Source organism: Protomyctophum parallelum (assembly GCF_964188405.1).
Source record: "Protomyctophum parallelum genome assembly, chromosome: 11".
NCBI classification, from domain to species: Eukaryota; Metazoa; Chordata; class Actinopteri; order Myctophiformes; family Myctophidae; genus Protomyctophum; species Protomyctophum parallelum.
In genome coordinates, this window is record NC_139707.1 from 36,045,202 (window position 1) to 36,064,535 (window position 19,334).

Sequence of the window (19,334 nt, forward strand, 5' to 3'; positions counted from 1 at the left end):
CCCCCCCCCCTCCCACCAACCTTCCTTGCCTTTTCTTTGCATCTTTCTCACCCAGGTGCCTCTCTATTCTCAGACATCCTTTTGTAGAAGTGTGTGTGTGTGGTGCATGCCTTTTTGATGGCACGGGAAGCAAGCAAGACTGGTTCCCCCTTCTGCTCTGTCTGTCTGTCTGTCTGCATGCACAGTGCTCTCTGGTCTTAACAACGCTAGCTATAGCCGCAGCTGGCCAGTCAACCATTACACCGTCACGGCTGAAGGCAGTCCGCTGGGGCACGCTTTTCCAGGTCACAACCACACAGTCAGGCACACACACACACACACATGCACACACACACACACACACACGCACGCACACGCAAGCACACGCAGAGTGTACAAACAATCGTCTCTATGCATTTCTCCTGTCATAGCGCCGTTCGTTCATGTCTGCATTCACACACATGACGCAGACATGGTCATTGTTGCCAGGTCTGTCTCGCATGTACATACATTGCAGTGTCACACATGCACATTTTCAGTCCACGCAATCGTATCAACAAAAAAAAAGGACTACACCTTGCAGTTGTCTCTTTCACTCTCTCTCATTCTGACACACACACACTCTCTCGCGCGTGCGCGCACACACAGTCTCCCAATGCCTCGGTGCAGTTTTCTTAATGGCCCAGCTGTCAGAGTGAGATTAATGGTCTCACAGTCACCACCACTAGCATCAGCTTGGAATCCCGTCCACCTCTCAGCGCCACCGAACTGCTGCACACCACCGGGGGAGGGGGGTCGGGGGGAGGGGGGTGTGGTGGGTGGTATTTGCGTTCAACTCTTAATGGTAGGCACACACACTCCCCCAATTCAGCGCTCCACTTCCCAGAACTACTGGACTACTTATGTCCCTCTCTAAAGTAAAAGCTACTTTAAACGATCGGCATATTACGCGTGTGCGTGCGTGTGTGCGTGCGTGTGCCTGGCAGATGGGGGCCCTGAGGGACCGTGCTCTTAACTGTCTTTGAAACCAAAGCACAGATAAAGCTGTGCGTGCCGTGCTGTGTGTGTGTGAGCCAGTGCATAAATAGGTAATTATGTCAAGACTTTTGCTGACTACGGTAAAGAAGCGTGCCTTGCCTTCCTCCCTGCTTAGCCACCGCTGCCCCCCACAGGACCCCCCCCACCCCCTCCCACTAACTTAACGTCATGACTGTTGCCTCCTACTATTTCACTTTAGAAAATGAACAGCACATGTTTCTCCTTGCTTTTGTCCCTCTCGTTGTTCAGCACGTTGCGCACAGGCTGCTGCTCCTGCACTGCTGTGTGCGTGCGACTTTGTCCCCAATACCCGACTGTGACCAACCAACCCCCTGACTCTTGAGTCAGAAATATTCATCTCTTACCGTAACCTCCCTCATATGCCCCCACCCCCCTGACGCACGCACACACACAAACACACACACACACACACACAGTAGAGATGTTTCCTCATGCACTTGGCTTTGAAGGGGTCAAACACGGGTCTACTCTCCGTTAAGGCCCAGTACAATCAGCACGAGCACCGCCGCATATAGTGACTCAATTGAAAACGGAGGCAATTCCCTTCCAAGCGCCATCACATCACATTTGATTTATAGCCTATCGCGCCACCAACGCCGCAATGTGGCCCTATTGAGGCGAGGGGGAAACTCGGGGACTGTTATGGCAATGGCAGCGTGCCAGTTTTTTCATGTCCCGTTTTCATTCAACAATGTGTAAACGGCGGGCCCGTAGTTTGTGCACGCGTGTGTGTTTATGTACACACTGTGTGTGTGTGTGTGTGTGTGTGTGTGTGTGTGTGTGTGTGTGTGTGTGTGTGTGTGTGTGTGTGTGTGGTGCCCCGGTAAAAGGGCATATTCATTAACCCATTTTCGGCAGGAACCCCTTTTGGTCTTCTAAGCATTATGTTATACTTTAGCTTTTGGAAAAAAAGCTGATCTACAAGCTCGAGCTTGTAGGTCTGCTTTTTTTTTTTTATCGTGAAAATGTATATATAAAATAAATATATATTCTTTCAGAGCGTTTTTAACTCAAATCTTTGCTTCTTGAGGGGGGGGGGGGTCCCTGGAACAACATCATTTGAGATTGTTTTCCGTTACATATAATTCTGGGGGTCCTTGACATGAAATAGTTTGAGAACCACTGATATAGAAACATGTTTTTTTTTTTAGAAAACTGTCAGGATTTAGAAGCCATTTTGTAGAATCTAGGTGTCAGGTCTAAATGGGTTAAGTTAAGACGACGTCAAAGATGAATCATCCCACCAACAGATATTGTATTGAGTGCTAAGAGAGTCACTTTGGATCTAAGAAAAATAGTCTCGCAGTCACTCGTTGCCTCGTACTCATGCAATATTTATCTAACGCTTCGAGCACGGTGTTTATTTATGATGCCGGGAGCTTGCGTTAGAGCTGCCGTAGTGCACACGCACACACACACACACGCACACGCACACAAAATACATGGCGCCTGTGTTCTCTCGGATAAAGCAGGAACTATGCAAAACATCTATAATGCTAATAACCCTGTCCTAGCCCTCGACGGAGAGGTGCGTGGCGGATGCTGGGACCTGGCACTGCTACCTCTGTAATTGAATTCCGTCTCCTGAATTTCTATTAGCCTCGGGACGGGGCTGAGCTCTCTCTCTCTCTCTCTCTCTCTCTCTCTCTCTGCGAGGACCTCTGTCTCATTCTCGCTCTCCCTTTACCTCCCCCTCTCCGTCCGTCAGTCCGTCCTTTTCTTCCTCTTTTCTTTTTTCCCCCTCTCACACTCCCACTCATTTGGAACCCTCTCCTGTACTGTATGGGTCACTCCCGCAGTCGCCCAGCCACACGCACACACACACACGAACATCTGCCCAGTGTCGATGAGTGAAGTGTGTATAGTGGGCGATCAGACATGACTAAAAAAACCCTTGGGTTGGTGTTCTACACACCCAAGATTTTTCCCTCCACCCCTTTTTGATTTACAATTTATGATGGCTGTTAAACCCCACCACGCCATTTCGAGGTGAGAGCCAGACTGTAATGATTCAACCACGGAGGCTGGTCAATGGCCCCGTTAACGCATTTAGGATAGGACTGAGACCGCATTCTACTAAAATGTTTCTATATTGGTGGTTCTCAAACAATTTCATGTCAACGACTCAAACATTACCTGTAATTGACCCCCCCCCATCTGAACATATGTTGTTTCAGGGACCCCTGAAAATGTGGCGCAAGATTTGCGCCACATTTTCACATTTTTTTCAAAAATAGCAGATCTACAAGCTCGTAGCGCGGCACTCGGTGGCGCGCTATGAGCTTGTAGATCTGCTACTTTTCAACAGCTAAAGTATAACATAATGCTGAAAACACCGAAAGGGGTTCCTCTCCTAAATGGGTTTAAGGTGCAGAAGTTGTCACATCCCCCCCGTCCCCCGTCCCCACCACCACCACCCCGGTCTTAAAAAAATAATAAGAATTAAAAACATGTCGAGCTATGGTAACAGGTGGTAGGAAACCTAGTGAATTACGGCAGTTTATTTTTGAAGCCCTGATTAGTTCGAGACGACGCAGGGCGAACACGTAATGCTCCAGAGAGGGATCAGATTGTTCAATTTAAAGGCACTCCGTGTTGGTTTTGTGTAGGTCATTTCTTTTTTTTGCCAGTTTTTACATGAATGGAAAGGGAGGAGAAAGAAAAGCCCTGAAGCTGTGCATTCATTACATTTGTGTCATGTTGGTATTAGTGACTCCATAACGCTATGTTTATTTAACTTCATATGTAATCCTGCAGGGTGTGGACACTGTAAGAAGATGAAGCCGGAGTACGACGAAGCCGCCGAGACGCTCAACAAGGACTCAAACGTAAGTCCTTACGCGACTCACTGTGCGGTGGTGCGTGCACAACGTCAGTGTTGATTTCGTCGACTAATACTATGACGACAAAATATCTGTCGACTACATTTTTTTTCACTGACGAAAACTAAATGAAAACTAAGCTGTGATGAATAACTATATAAGACTAAGACTAAATATATTGACAATTTCATCAACAAATACAAACTAGACTATCATGTTAGGAAGGGACTAGTGGACAAGAGATCCACTATAAGTCGCTGTACACTTGGTGGCATGCTGAAAATAAGCTCACAACGCGTCGCAGCGCGATGCCATTATGACAGCAAAATACATTTCAGTCGACTAAATCAACTGTAGATTTAGCAGACTAAAATCTTATGACATTTAGTCGACTAAAACTAGACTGACACTAAAACATTCCAGGTGACTAAAATGTGACTAAAACTAAATGGAAACTATTCAAGAGACTATGGCTAAAGCTGAAATCTAAATTTGCTGCCAAAAACAACACTGGTGTACGTAATTGAGTGTTTTTGTGCATGTGTTGTACATTCATATGCATGCATTGCATTGCTCATTACTATTCTATTGTTGTGGAACTACGTCGCATAATCCGCAGTGATCTGTGCAAGTTCCAACAACGCATCGTAAGAAAGCCACTAGTTTCTTTTTAAGTTGCTCGATTCAGTATTCAGAATTTGATATTCATTTTAGCTTGCCCTCCCCATATAAACCCATTATAACGTCAACCTCCATTTTAACCATGATAGATTCATCGAATGGACCCAATCTTTTTTTCTGGTGACTTGATACTGCCCTCCTAATACGTGAGGGGCCGTTTTTCATCTACTCTTTTCATTTATTTTTAATAAGGGCAGTATCAGTCACCAGAAAAAAGATGGGTGTTTTAGATGAATCTATCGCGGTTAAAATGGAGTTTCTCTAACATTTCACCAGCTACATGTTTAAGCATTTATTACATGTTTACATGTCGATTTCAGCTCTGCCATTTATTTCAGAAATGCTCTAGTTTCTAGTATGTGAAGAGTCTGGTAACAGCACAGTTACCTCATTGTGGATACAAAACATAACAAAAACAGTAAAAACTCTGTATCAAAATATCTAAATACTAAATAAATAATAATAATAATAAAAGCTGCTATAAGCAATAATATGCCAAAATGTTAATGACCTTTGTTTTTTCTTCTTTATTCAGACAGCCAGCAATGTCTCTATGACACATCTAGGGGCCGCAATCTGCATTCAAAGATGTTCCTAGAAGCTTTGTCATTGGTCGAATTGCCTGTCTACTGCCTGATTGCTTAGTCATTGCAACAGGGGGGGGGTTTAGACCAATGACAAAGCTTCTAGGAACATCTTTGAATGCAGATTGCGGCCCCTAGATGTGTCACAGAGACTACATTTTTTGGGGGAGCGTTCTACCCATTGCTGGCTGTACCAAAAAGAAAAGGTCATTAAAAGTTCGACATATTGCTTATAGCAGCTTTAATCGAGCAACTTAAAAACTGTCTTTGGGGTTCACACATAAGTCTGAGTAGACTTTGGTCAAATGACCAAAAGTATTTTTGAAAGCTCTTGGCTGCTGCAGCCAGTCAGTCAGACAGTGTCGTTTTCGTTGACGAAGAATGTTCGTCAACTACCTTTTTTCGCCGACGAAAACTAAGCTATGATGACTAAAACTAAGACCAAATATATTGACAATTTCGTCAACAAATAAAAACTAGACTAAATTGTTAGGAAGGGACTATAGTGGACGAGAGATCCAGTATAAGTCATTTTACAATTAGTTGCATGCTGAAAATAGACAATCTACAGTACAAGCCCATAACGTGTTGCGCTGTGACGCGTTGTGAGCTTGTAGAACGGCTATTTTCAGCAAGTGAAAGAAACAGTCATTACGACGGCATCAAGGCCCACCAAAACAGAATTTGTTCGACTAAATCAACTGTAAATTTAGTCGACTAAAACTAGACTAACACTAAAACATTCCATGTGACTAAAATGTGACTGAAACTAAATGAAAACTATTCAAGAGACTATGACTAAAACTAAGATCTAAATTTGCTGCCAAAAACAACACTGCAGTCAGAGCATCATTCAGCTTTATGTTCAGCTGTGTGTGTGTGTGTCTCTGATTTGTGGGGGTGTGGTCGTCATCATCAGCCCCACGGCCCCCCAGCCCTATAAAACTCGGCCTTGTGATCGTAGAGGCAATTATCTCCTCCCCGCGAGTGTCCCCACGTGGCCTGAGGTTCTGGACCTGCTCCTCGTTGCCGCCTGCCCAGCGTCGGAGGTCAATAGGAAGAGAGGCTGGTCATTATCCAACTATACGGATGCACTGGGCTCTTTCACCTCCAGACCTCCTCGGGAGCCCTCCTCAAGTCGTTTATCCCATTTAGACCATTCTATGCCGGTGGTGCTCAACCTTTTTCATGTCAAGGACCCCCAAAAATGTAATGTATTTAGCCGCACTAAATATTTTGAGACGGGGGTCGGTGGCCAAATGCAGTTCCTTTTGGGGGTCCTTGATACCAACATAAGTTGGGTCCCCAGCTAAATGATAGTTTGGAGTGGACCCTTATGGGCCTGTAACTTTAGTTAAATTAACATTGATTTTTACAATATAAATTGGGGTCTCAGAGATAGAAATGCCATTCAATGGGGGTCCGTAGACTAATGCACTTCAAACTGGGGGTCCTTGAAATGAATGTGGTTGAGAATCACTGCTGGAGCCGTAGAAATCTTCATTATGGGGGTCCCACGCATATCTCTGCAATTTGGGGGTCCTTAACATGAAAAGGTTTGGGAAGCACTGCTTTTGGAGACATTTGTAGAATCAGCCACAGGTCTTAATGGGTTGATTGGCATAATGTAAGGGGTATATTTGAAGCGGTCTAATTTGCGCAATGGCTAATGGGGGGGTCTCATTCGCTACGTTTTGCAAGGGGCTCATGGGGAAATTACATGCAATTCTTTACTTCCACACGTCCTGAATTGAATGACGGTTTAATTAGGTTATAACTGGTTATTGTACTGGATAAATATCTCAACAGAGTCCAGGTGCGTTGGCTGCCGTGGACACGACCATACACAAGGCGGTCGGCGATCGCTTCAAGATCTCCGGCTTCCCCACCGTCAAATATTTCGAGAAGGGCGAGGAGAAGTACACGCTGCCCCATCTCCGCAACAAGGACAAGATCATCGAGTTCCTGCATAAGTGAGTCACAATGTATCTCAGTAGTACACACACACACACACACACACGCCAATAACATACCCGGTCGCACTGGATCAGTGTGTTTAAGCATTATGTTATACTTTAGCTATTGAATAATAGCGGATCTACAAGCTCATAGCGATATAGATTCAGAGATAATAGACATAGTTTTGTTGGCCCACAAACAAGGAAGTGAATGATGTGCGGATGCGCATAACATGTCCAGGAGCACTGATCAAGGCGTTGCCTAACAACGGGAGCTGTCAAAAAATGGATTACAGCGAGATCCCGTTTTATATCATTAAAAAGGACCTAAAGACGCCTATACACGTCCTTTGCAACGAGCTTGTAGATAAATCGTGATAATGTGGCCCAAATCTTTGAATATATAATCTTTCAGAGTGAACGTTTTGAACTCAAATCTTTGCTTCTGGGGAGGAGGTACGTGGAACAACATATTTTCTGATGGGGGTCGGTGGCCAATTACATACTGTAGTTTCTGGGGTCCTTGACATGAAATAGCTTGAGAACCACTGACGTACAGTAGAAACATAGGTTTTTTTTTATTTAAAAGACATTTTGTAGAATCTGGCCCTGCAGTCCTAACTGGGTTAACAAACGGAACAGATATAAACTCTCACTGGCACTTTCCTTTTTGCCCTGAGGCTAAAAGACATACTTGTATTTCTCAACCAGTGTGGTATTATATCCTCCTCCTCTCTTCCACTCCACTACTCTTGTGGTGTCATACTGCTGTGGTGTGCAGAATCAATCGGCACCGATGGCGATCTTTAACGACCTTGTCCGTATGAGGCTTTGACCCGTGGAGAGGTCACTAGTGGAAGTGTAATAGACCTGTGATTGCACCAGTACGGCAGCTGGCTATTAGAGGACCAGGGCTCCGATAAAGGCAAGAGGAGGTTAGCGTACGTAGGCCCGTTTTTATTTTGTTAATACATTTGACATCATCAAGTCAGTGAGGAGCAGTTATTAAATCAAGCAGTCTGTCTCAGTATATTATTAGACATTTTATATTTATATTTATACTTTTCCCTTTTTCTTGTCCATGGGATGCAGATTTGTGGTGTGGTGGTACGTGGAATTTATTGACATACATTGTGAAAACCGGTTCTATTTCGTCCCTGCTGACCGCCAGAGGCGGTGCTTTAAGCACTGAATACGTCCCTTCGCGCATGCGCAGTCGAGTATTTTATACCAACAATGTCGGTTGACCCCGTGATGACCCGGAGTCGTCTATAACTTCCGGCAGTCATCCGGGGGCTCAGTCCCTAATTTCTTCTCGCTTTGCGCAAGTTGTACATAGCACAGAGTTCTACAGCAGAACTAAACTGCACGATAACAGAACTATTGCTTTGCTACTACTAAGTCGCCGGTAGTCCCGCGACCATTGTTGGTCGGAGCTGTGACGCGTGCGTTCGCCCTCCAGGGACTGCGACTTAATACTACTATTATTGTATCGTTTTCGAGTGGAGCTGGGCTTCACATCGTCTTCTTTCTCCGTGGGAACAAGGTAAGCAGACAACCCCTGTTCGCATAGGCTGCGTGCGCGCTGCTTCCCTGCAACACACACGGTTGCGTGCTACAAACGGCGACCTGAGCGTCCCGTTTTAGCACCCGTCAAAGTTGAACGGATAGCTCGTTCTCTTTGACAGCTTACGCTGTCTTGTTTTCCCACGAAGGCTGCGCCGCAGTGCTCCCAGCACGTGAGTCGACGCTAGTATTATTTGTTTACTACTTACCTATACTACTTATACTTATACTACTTATACTTATAAGTGTACTTATCTACTGCTATATTACTCTGCCTCTCTGAGCGAGTCTTTGCTGGCACTGGCCAGCTATATAGCACCGCCGCGTGCTACAAACGGCGACCTGAGCGTCCCGTTTAGCACCCGTCAAAGTTGAACGGATAGCTCGTTCTCTTTGACAGCTTACGCTGTCTTGTTTTCCCACGAAGGCTGCGCCGCAGTGCTGGTGACGGTTAGCGCTACCCGCTCCCAGCACGTGAGTCGACGCTATTATTATTTGCTTACTACTTATACTTATACTACTTATACTTATACTACTTATAAGTGTACTTATTTACTGCTATATTACTCTGCCTCTCTGAATGAGTCTTTGCTGGCACTGGCCAGCTATATAGCACCACCGCGAGGTTACGTCAGTAACCCCGGTTATATGAATTGGCTTGACTGATTTAGTCACTTGTTCTCAAATAGTGTACTTTAATTTCGGCACAGAGCCATTGCCACTTTATAGGTTGGTTTTTCTGAAATTATATATATATAACTATATCATTATATATATATCATATATACTGGTCTCTGCTAGAGCACCCCTTACCTGGCATAGGCGGCGTGCGCGCCCCCTCCCTCCAGCTAAGCGGCCTTTAGCAGCTACAGTAGCCTCTACTGGCACAGGCAGCGTCCGCGCTCCCTTCCTACCAGTTTACGGCTCCACCCCTAGCGACCACTAGCGTCCGCGCTCTGGGCTACATCTGCGGGTTTCCAATGGACGAACCCCGCCACCACCTGTGCACCTCCTGCCAGGCTCCTCTGCGGCCAGAGGATGGGCATGACCTCTGCCCTGGGTGCCTTGGCCCCCAACATCTGAGGGAGGCACTCGGTGACAACCCATGTCACGTGGACGCAGGAGCGTCCAATCTCCCTCGCCGGTAATGAAGGCTAACAAAACCCTCCCCGGACAGAAGGTACGTTATCGTTTAAAGCGGCGCTATCCCCGCTAAACAGACGTTCATATGATATCATATACTTATCATGGCATAACCTCCTGTGTGTGGGTAAAGGCTGCGTTCGCGCCGCCTCCCTGCTCTGCATACGAGGTCTGTTCGACTGTGAACGCTAGCGCTTATTATAAGCGACTATAAGACTGCAGAAGGATAAGAACACTGTCATATTACCTTCGTTTGTTAAACACGCTACTTTTTAAGCTTTGTTTAGCCCCTGCTGGTGATGGCAAGAGCCTTGCTGGCCAAAGCCATATACCGATATCGGCAGCATTCAAGCTTAACTGCTTTTGCGAATAGCTGTATTGTTGTTATTATCAGCCCGGTACAGGAGCAGCTTCCTGCGTCCTCCCAGGGTATTGATGTTGCTACCAGTATAGTTTGTAGCAAAATAGTACTAACAGCTACTGGTGTACATAGCCTGTCTGGTTGTTAACCCAGCTGGCCCCCAGTAGTGGGCCTAGCTGAAGCTGCTACCAGTATGTCTGGAGCTCAAAGCTCCATTAACAGTTTTTTGCATATACAGTGGGTGCAACCTGGTTTGTTCCCACAGGTCGGATTAGTGCCCCTGGGTACCTGTAGGTCCTATTAGCCCAGCTGGTCCCCAGCACAGAGTATCTGGCGCTGCTGACAGCGTAGCTCACAGCTGCTACCAGTAGCTTAAAGTTAAAGCTGTGTATGAACAGGCTATAGCTTGTCTTGTTTTTTTGTAGCCTAGCTGGTCTCCAGCATAGCTCTCTAACTGGCGCTGCTACCTGTAGTTGTAGCCCAAGCGCTTATTATACTATTGAAGATAAAAAGCTATCTGTATATAGCTTGCCTTACTGTTTGTTGGCCCAGCTGGTACAGGGCAGGCAGCGTATGCGCTCCGCTCCTCCAGCATACGGCCAGCTTGATGTTACTTACTACTAATCGTTTGTTAGCTCAAGCATTTATTAACAGCTATTGGTGTATAGCTTGTTATGTTCTTTAGCTGCAGCTGATACAGGCAGCGTACGCGCTCCCTTCCTTCAGCAGGTGGCCCCTATCGGTGGAGCTATCGGTTGTAGCCTTTTCTCCAAAACTAGCTTGTGTCGGTTTATTTAACCGAACCTGGCTGGGGTAGGCAGCGGTAGCGCTCCCTCCTCCCAGCATGAATGCGTAGTAGTGCACACGTGACTAGTGTATTGGAAGTGTCTTTTGTTTCGCTCTGGACTAGCAAACATAAATAATAATGCACTGGAGTTTGGATAAGCGTCATAGTGCCGTGATAAACGGTCACATAGGAAACACTACAGCTGCTACATAGCAGCGTCCAAACCTTGACTGAAGGCTACTTTATTATCATAAATTATAAGTAAGCCTCCGCCGGGGGTACAGGTAGCGTAAAGCTCCCCTCCCCCACCGCGACCATGCAGGTCGCAAAGTCTATCTAACAGCAACGTTTGTGTGCTGTTTCTATGATGCACTTTACATCTGGTTGAATCCCAAAGTGCTGCAATGAGCATTTGCATAAACGTAAATGCATATTCACATGCTGCGGCAGGTATAGCAGCATTCAGTTTTTCGATTAAGTCATTATATGCCGATCTAAGTTAAAGCCTCTGCTGGCACAGGCAGCGTACGCGCCCCCTCCCTGCAGCATATGGCCAACACCTAGCAAACCAGTAGCGTCCGCGCCCTGGGCTAGTTGGGACTGGTGTGCACCGGCCGGTCCAAAGGAACCGGTGCCACCACAACGGAGAGCACCCACTTTCGTACCTCGAAAGCCTCTGCTGGTACAGACAGCGTATGCGCTCCCTCAAGCATATGGCCAACACCTAGCAACCAGTAGCGTCCGCGCCCTGGGCTAGTTGGGACTTGTGTGCACCGGCCGGTCCAGAGTAACCGGTGCCACCACAATGGAGAGCTCCCACTTTTGTACCTCGTGTGAAGCTCTCCTTCAGCCGTGAGCCGACCTTGGTCCTGCCCCGTGTGCCAGGAGGAAAAGGTCTGACCGCTGACTACAGCAGATCCGAGAGGGCTCAGCTATCTGCAGAGTTGGCCCGCATGAGGGCCATGCTCACTTCAGATAACACCTAGGCACCTCGGAGGGTGCCGAAGCGCCTACCTCTCCGATGCCACAACTGACTCGAGGTTGATGTGCTCTCCCCGACAGCTTAAGCTACGCACTTCCATGACTATGAGGAAGATGCAGAAGGCGGTGCCTCCCAGGCATCAGAGCCGGCCTCCCACTTCTCAGCTCATGCGCATAGCCGTGGAACGCATACTAAAGCAGGCAGTCGGCTCCTCCAAGCGCCTTCTTCTTGCTGTCTTCGCCGTCCCCCACGCCTGTACCTGAGACAGCTACAGGCCTGCCGGGCGAACGATCAGGGCCCTCTCCCATCTCTATACCGATGGTGAAATCCCGGCAGCCCTGCCCTGATTGGGAAAAGTGTCCTGGGACCCGTTGCGACGTGACACTTTAATAGATTTGAACGCACAAGGCGATAAGGGCTGGCCTGGGTTACATGCCAGCCACCAAGCCTGTCATTGCATCCCTCATTGTGTTCCCCAACGAGGCCCGGCGGCAGAACGCTAGGTGACCTCGACCCCAGTGCAGGAGCACAGACAACCTGCTCACTGGGGCCTCCCGTTCACACTTAATAGTGGCAACGTTAATACTGGCTCAGTCACCTTTGGTGTGTCACTGGAGGCATCGGCGTCATGTCCTCAGAGCGTGGGCGGCTGATGTCCATCGTATCTCTAGCCCGTCCCCAGTCGGGTTTTCACAGTCAAGCTTGACTGATGAGCCTAGGCCAACTCTCCGTAGTCTCCCTGAGGAGCCAGGAGCACTAGGTGGTTCAGCCGGGCGAGAATCGCCGGAGCGAACCATCCAGGGGGGGAAGACCAGGCTGCAGCTTGCAGGCCTACGACACATCCCGCCTCCCAAAGGGCCGAGCTCCAACATTGATGAAATCATCTTGACTGCCCTCGGAGCTCGCGTATCACCGCCGGCCCACACTAGAGGCCAGCGTGTTCCCTGGTGTCCCACGCAGGGACCTGACTGTGACTGTGACTTTCCGGGCTGTGCAGTGCCTTCTGACGCCAGCCCCCCATATCCGGCGGGTCAAAATGGCCATTATCAGCAACATGACGAGAGCCCTACTATCAGACCAGGAGTGATGTGTCCTCCTGCCCAAGGGCGCAACAGAGGCTGTATATCCTCAGTCACACTAAGGGAAGTCCGATCTACATACTTCCTCGTGACGCAAGACAGACGGGTGTCGACATGTCTTGAATCTGATGGGACCCATATGAAGTTTATGCCAGTCTACTGGGCCGAACACGGCATTGTGCTGGAGCGGCAAGTGGTGCGCTCCGCTCTATAGCACACATTCTCATACTCATGGGACCTTAACCGGGTACTGGACGCCCTGTGCGGGCCTACCTTCGAACCCTTGGCACAGGCAGAGCTGAAGTGGGTGTCATGCAAGACAGCCCTTCTCCTGGCCATTACATTGGCAAAGCGCGTCAGTGAACTGCACGCTCTGTCAGTCAGCGAATCATGTCTGAGGTGGAACGCTGACGGCTCGGGTCACGCTGTGGCCAAACATAGCATTCCTCCCGAAGGTGCTGTCGCAGGCTCACCTCAACCGGCCTATCAGGCTGGCTCGATTCAACCCCCCACCTGGGGAGCTGACAGACAAACTGGAGCTGTTGTGCCCAGTCCGGGCCCTGAGAGCCTACATTGAAGCTACTGCACGCATCAGGCGAGCAGAGCAGCTGTTCTTTTGCCATAGTGGTGTGAACAAAGGCGGCGCTCCCTCCAAGCAGCGCCCGTCCCACTGGATTGTAGACACAATCAGCCACGCCTATGAGGCAAGTAACCTTGTAGGTGCCACTCTACAAGGAGCATTTCCACATCATGGGCTGCCATGAGAGAGGTGCCCTTGGAGGACATTTGTGCCGCCGCCTCATGGGCTTCGGCAGGCACTTTCTCAAGGTACTACAGGGTGAATGTTGCCACTCCCCACCCAGTGGACGTGGCCCTCTTCCCCGAATCCTCCGGTTCTACCCTTTGAGGTCTGTAATCAGGATTCCTCGTGACTTGGCTGGTATAAGTCATTCAGTGCTTAAAGCACCGCCTCTGGCGGTCAGCAGGGACGAAATAGAACGATAGTTACGTATGTAACTACGGTTCTATGAGTCCTGAATGACCGCCAGAGGCACTCTTGTCACTCAGAATCCTCGTGTTCTCGCGAGAAGATTCTGTAGGGACTGAGCCCCCGGATGACTGCCGGAAGTTATAGACGACTCCGGGTCATCACGGGGTCAACCGACATTGTTGGTATAAAATACTCGACTGCGCATGCGCGAAGGGACGTATTCAGTGCTTAAAGCACCGCCTCTGGCGGTCATTCAGGACTCATAGAACCGTAGTTACATACGTAACTATCGTTTGATTTGTATCCCAAGTCTCAATCAATCCATAAGAGAATGCGGGTAACCCAACTCAACGCACCACCATCTTCGAGGTCCTGCCCTCGGGTAGGAGAACATGGGGGGGCCTCTAAATTCAATAATGCAAAGGGCAGTGCCAGTTTCATTCCCCTCTGCCATTAGGCTCCTTTAACCCATTTTGACCTGGGAACGATTCTACAAAATGTCTTCTAAATCCTGACAGTTTTCGGAAATACCCATGTTTCTATGTCCGTGGTTCTCAAACACTTTCATGTCAAGGACCCTCAAGATTATATGTAATTCACCCCCCCATCTGAAAATATGTTGTTCCAGCCAGGGACCCCCCGCGCCCCTGCCAGAAGCATGTTCACTGTGAAAGAATATTTACTCAAAGATTTGCACCACATTTTCAGGACTTTTCAAAAATAGCAGACCAGTGCCGCGCTACGAGCTTGTAGATCTGCTATTTTTTAATAGCTAAAGTATAACATAATGCTTAAAACACCAAAAGGGGGTTCCCGTTCAGAATGGGTTAATAAACACGCACGCAGATGCACACAGACGGGTGCCTGGATGAGCTTTGCTAACATCTTCCATGGACATCATACATGTACATGTATACTGTACATGCACTCACGTGAAAACCAACACATTATGGGACGTTCCACAAGTGTGCAGAGGACATTGTTTTCTTTTAAATAATAATAATAAACTTTATTTATATAGCACCTTTCATACATAAATTCAGCCCAAAGTGATTTACAGAGCAGAATAAAAATAATAAAAACATTAACAAGAACAACGTTAACAACAGGCAGGCGGTTAAAACAATAGGACAATAGCAAAGAGGATAAAACAGTGGCAGATCAGTACAAAAACAATAACAGAGATTTAAAACTCAAAAAGACCGTTTTTGAATTCATTATTAGCTTACATTTTATGAAATGTAAGAACTTTGGCTGGGTGTTTTTTTATTTTATTTTGGTGTATATTTGTGTATTATCTTGACTGAATATCGTAAATGTATGCATTGACCCGAACAAAACGATATTCCCTGTGTGGATAATAAAGCCATCTAATCTAATTGAAAGCCATGCAGTATGTCTTAACATATTGTCTTATATTTTGCCTCTCTTCGTCCGATTTAGCCCACAAGCTCCCCCTCCACCAGAGCAGTCCTGGGAGGACAAGCCGTCCAGCGTCAGCCATCTTGGATTAGAGGATTTCCGAGAAGCACTGAAGAAGAAGAAGCACGCTCTGGTCATGTTCTACGCTCCATGTAAGAACTATACAACACAGCCACGCCATTTTGTCTCTGTCAAGTGTTATTCATAGTCTGATTTATCGGTGGTGAGGTGACCGACCACAGCAACTATACAACATGACGTCACTGAGCTGCGGTGAACAGCAAAAACCAGCCCTTGTCTCTGTTTTACTCGCCATCGCTCCACGTTATTACAGCTCCGGTGGTCACCTCGCCACCGGAAATCCAGACTATGAATAGGCCTTCAATTCCCCATGTGTACTGTCTGTCACTGCCCAACCTTCCCCACTGTTGGTCTGGTCTGGGGAGGGTAACTATAGAGACTACCAAATGCCTCCTCTGACACACAGAGCTGTCAGCGGTTCTGTGCGGTGTGCGGGACGCACAGGCAGATCCTGTGGGTTAAACACTAGATAATATCATTTGAGAACATTTGTGTTTGCCTCCCACGATTCAGTCTAAATGTCCCTCACCGCTGGCTGTAGAAAAGGGATCTTTTACTTTGAAGACGGTAAGACACCAAATTTCACTTGCAAAATCGCCTATAGCATCATATAACTTTAAAAGTAATCAGAAGCGTTAATATTGTAACTGTGAGGTAGCGATGATTTTTAGCAATGAGCCCCTAACATCAACGTTCTGTTCAATTCCAAGAAAAATGGGGCTGTGACAATGTAGTCACTACCCAGGGCCAGGAAGGACCCGACACAGGCAGGTGTTCTCAAGTAGGCTGTTTTATTCCTCTTAAGCCAGGGCATAACAATTTGAAAGCCTCACAAATTCACAATGTCAGTTTACACAGGAGAGCAGATGGCTCTCCACTGTCCGGACAGAGGTTCTCTCTCCTGAGTGTTTGTGGAGATGACTGATTTAACCTGTTGTGCCTTGATCAAGTCCATGCACAACAGGTGCGCAGCCACACCCAGCTCAGAGTCCAGTTCTAGTTTGACTCAGGCCAGGTGTGACTGCTTAAATCAGTCATCCTCCCTCTCACAGGGGCCAAAGCCGCTTATAAATGGAAGTGGACGGCGGGGGAAACATTTAATTGACGGACCACAACAGAAGCGAGCGCTGCCTATAGCGACCGGTAGCGCTACTACATGGTAGATATCAGCGAGACCGTTCTGAATCAATAACAAGCCCCTTATCACGTCAACTACGTCAGCGGCAGAAATCAACATTAGGATTTGAAATTCAGACCTAGGACAATAAGCTCTCCATGGTGTCACTTTGAACTTCCATTCAAATTCATCATAATTTACAATTTGGGCATTTTTTAGCAGACGCTCTTAATCCAGAGCGACTTACATTAAGCAAGAACAAACAGCATGGCAATACATCACATACATAAAAACTTAGTTATCATGAATCATACGGGTGCAGTACTTAGTTTAGACAGGTTTTGGTTTAGACTAGTCATTGGTTAGACCAGCCATTAGTCCTACAACTACAACCTATCTCAAACCCTCACCCTAAACCTAACCTCCCACGGGCAGCACACCTAAACCTAACCTTAACCCATGTCTAACCAAGTCTAAACTAAGTATGCACCCCGAATCATACGTAGGCTAAGAACGTAACAGTGGCATATCTATTTAATGAAAATATGCATGTATACCTTATAGTGCTATGTCTACATAAAATGCTATCTAAGTCTACATAAAAATGCTATCTAAGTTACATAAGTTGGGCCTTTGCATACGCCTGTAAGGTTGTCGGGGCAAGTGCTACGGGCAATGATGGAGCCTGAAGATCACCTTAGCTGATCCGAACAAACTCTTATAAGGGCGTGTGAAAGTTCACGTTATTGCACACTGTTTCCTCATCCTGGGGTTGGATGACTTTGATCGACCATATACGTAACGTGGGGATGACTGCCAAGTGCCAACACACGTCATCACAATATATAAACTCCACCTAAGCCATAGGGAGAGGCAGAGGATGACTCAGTTCGCTGAGAATAGACGTACGTGTTGGTCGAAAGCCCGACAATGCAGTTCTGCCTCCCATTACTCAACACATCCCTCCGGGGGTCTCACACGAAATACACAAACACAGAAGTGTCTGTATATTACACATACTATACTGTAGGCTAGTCACGCACGCACAATCGCACGTAACTATAGAACAGGGGTCCTCGACTAGAAATGATGAAGGTCCACAAATATTGTTTTGAATAAGACCGAGGTCCGGTCCCATGCGCGGCGTCCATCGGAGAGCGGGGCTCTATGCCCCTTTAGTATGGTCAAGCCAAGCTTATACAAATCAGATCCCCTTCCAACCAACCAATAATGGGGTGCAGAGTGCAGGCCCGGAGTGGAACTCCAAATCCAAATCACACACGCGCGCGCCAGAATTTTGGGGGCCCTTGGGGGACATTTTGGGGGCCTTTGCAGCAATTTCACATGAGAAATGTACCATCTGATGTTATTTATATTATTAACTTCTTCCCTCCATTAACATAAGACACACAATGTAGTTGTGCTGCAGCAACACTGCCTGAATTGAATTGAAATTGACTGTGGCTGGCCTGGCCTGAGCTCAGGAGAGATTTTCTTTTGCCTAGGGTCCGCAGAGAGGTGGTCCGCGGTCCGGTCGTGGACCGCGGTCCGCCAGTTGAGTACCCCTGCTATAGAACACACGTCTGTCCCGGCCACAAAGGGACTCTGCACGGAGCGCTCTGCACTCTGTTTTCTCGATAATGGCTTGGCAGACTCCACACGGCCCCATTTTGACCTGAGATCAGATTCTATAAATGTCTTCTACATCCTGACAGTTTTCTGAAAAAGCTATGTTTCTATGTCAGTCGTTCTTCGATTTTTCAAAAATAGCAGACCTACACTACAAGCTCGTAGTGCGCCACTCGGTGGCGTGCTATGAGCTTGTAGATTTGCTATTTTTCAATAGCTAAAGCATAACATAATGCTAACACCAAAAGGGGTTCCCGCCAAGAATGGATTAAAGGATAATTCCATACTAGAAGGCTTTCTTACCTTTTATTTGAAGTTGTTACGTCCCCACCAAAGAGGTCCAGGTGTTATTTTGTGCAAAAGCATTTCCCCTACTATGAGCCCTCAATGAATTTAATTGAATTGAATGGGGCATTGGGGTGTTGTGCTAATTCGCTTATTTCCATCGCTCAAAAATAAAAGTGGGGAGTTGCACCACTCAGTTCACACAGGTGTGATTTTTTTTTGTATTGTCCCTGTCAAATAAATGTACATTTAAAAAGCCAAACGAGCTTGTAAATCTGCAATTTGGGCTGCTTGTAAATCTACTATACTATGCTGCTGTTGTACAGCATGGTACAAATGGGTTTTTAGTAGGGATGTCCCGATCACGTTTTCTTTCTTCTCCCGATCCGATTTCCGATCATTTGATTTTGAGTATCTGCCGATGCCGATCTTTCCCGATCCGATATTTATATTTTCAGTCTAATCCAGATCCAGTCTAATATGATATGGATATAATATTGATACTAGGGATCACATTTTGTTTTGCTCCCGATCCGATTCCTATGAGATGAGATTCTCCCATCTCACCAAAGTGCAACCATGTCAGTAAGGATACATTAATAAGTACAGTAGTAAATGCAGATATGAGCAGTATATCTCATTTAACACTAGAAGGTCTGAAGAAAAAAGGGCTAAACTAGCATGTGCTTAAATTCATATTTAGAAAATGTTTCAGATGTCAAAAATTTCTGAGATGATAGAATGGTGATGGTTGATGATGGTCATGGAAGGGGAACCTTCTGAAACCTTCCTGGGCAAAGATAATTAA

General features: G+C 46.9%; 1 protein-coding gene across 1 annotated transcript in view; it reads left to right on the forward strand.

Annotated features, from left to right (window-relative positions):
* The window catches only part of pdia5 (protein disulfide isomerase family A, member 5), an 81,937-nt gene that overhangs the window by 49,365 nt on the left and 13,238 nt on the right, over window positions 1–19,334 (forward strand). The window contains exons 12-14 of the mRNA XM_083776086.1: window positions 3,796–3,866; window positions 6,935–7,098; window positions 15,436–15,566. Coding sequence (XP_083632212.1) covers window positions 3,796–3,866; window positions 6,935–7,098; window positions 15,436–15,566 — 366 coding nt within the window. The remainder of the gene's footprint in view (window positions 1–3,795; window positions 3,867–6,934; window positions 7,099–15,435; window positions 15,567–19,334) is intronic.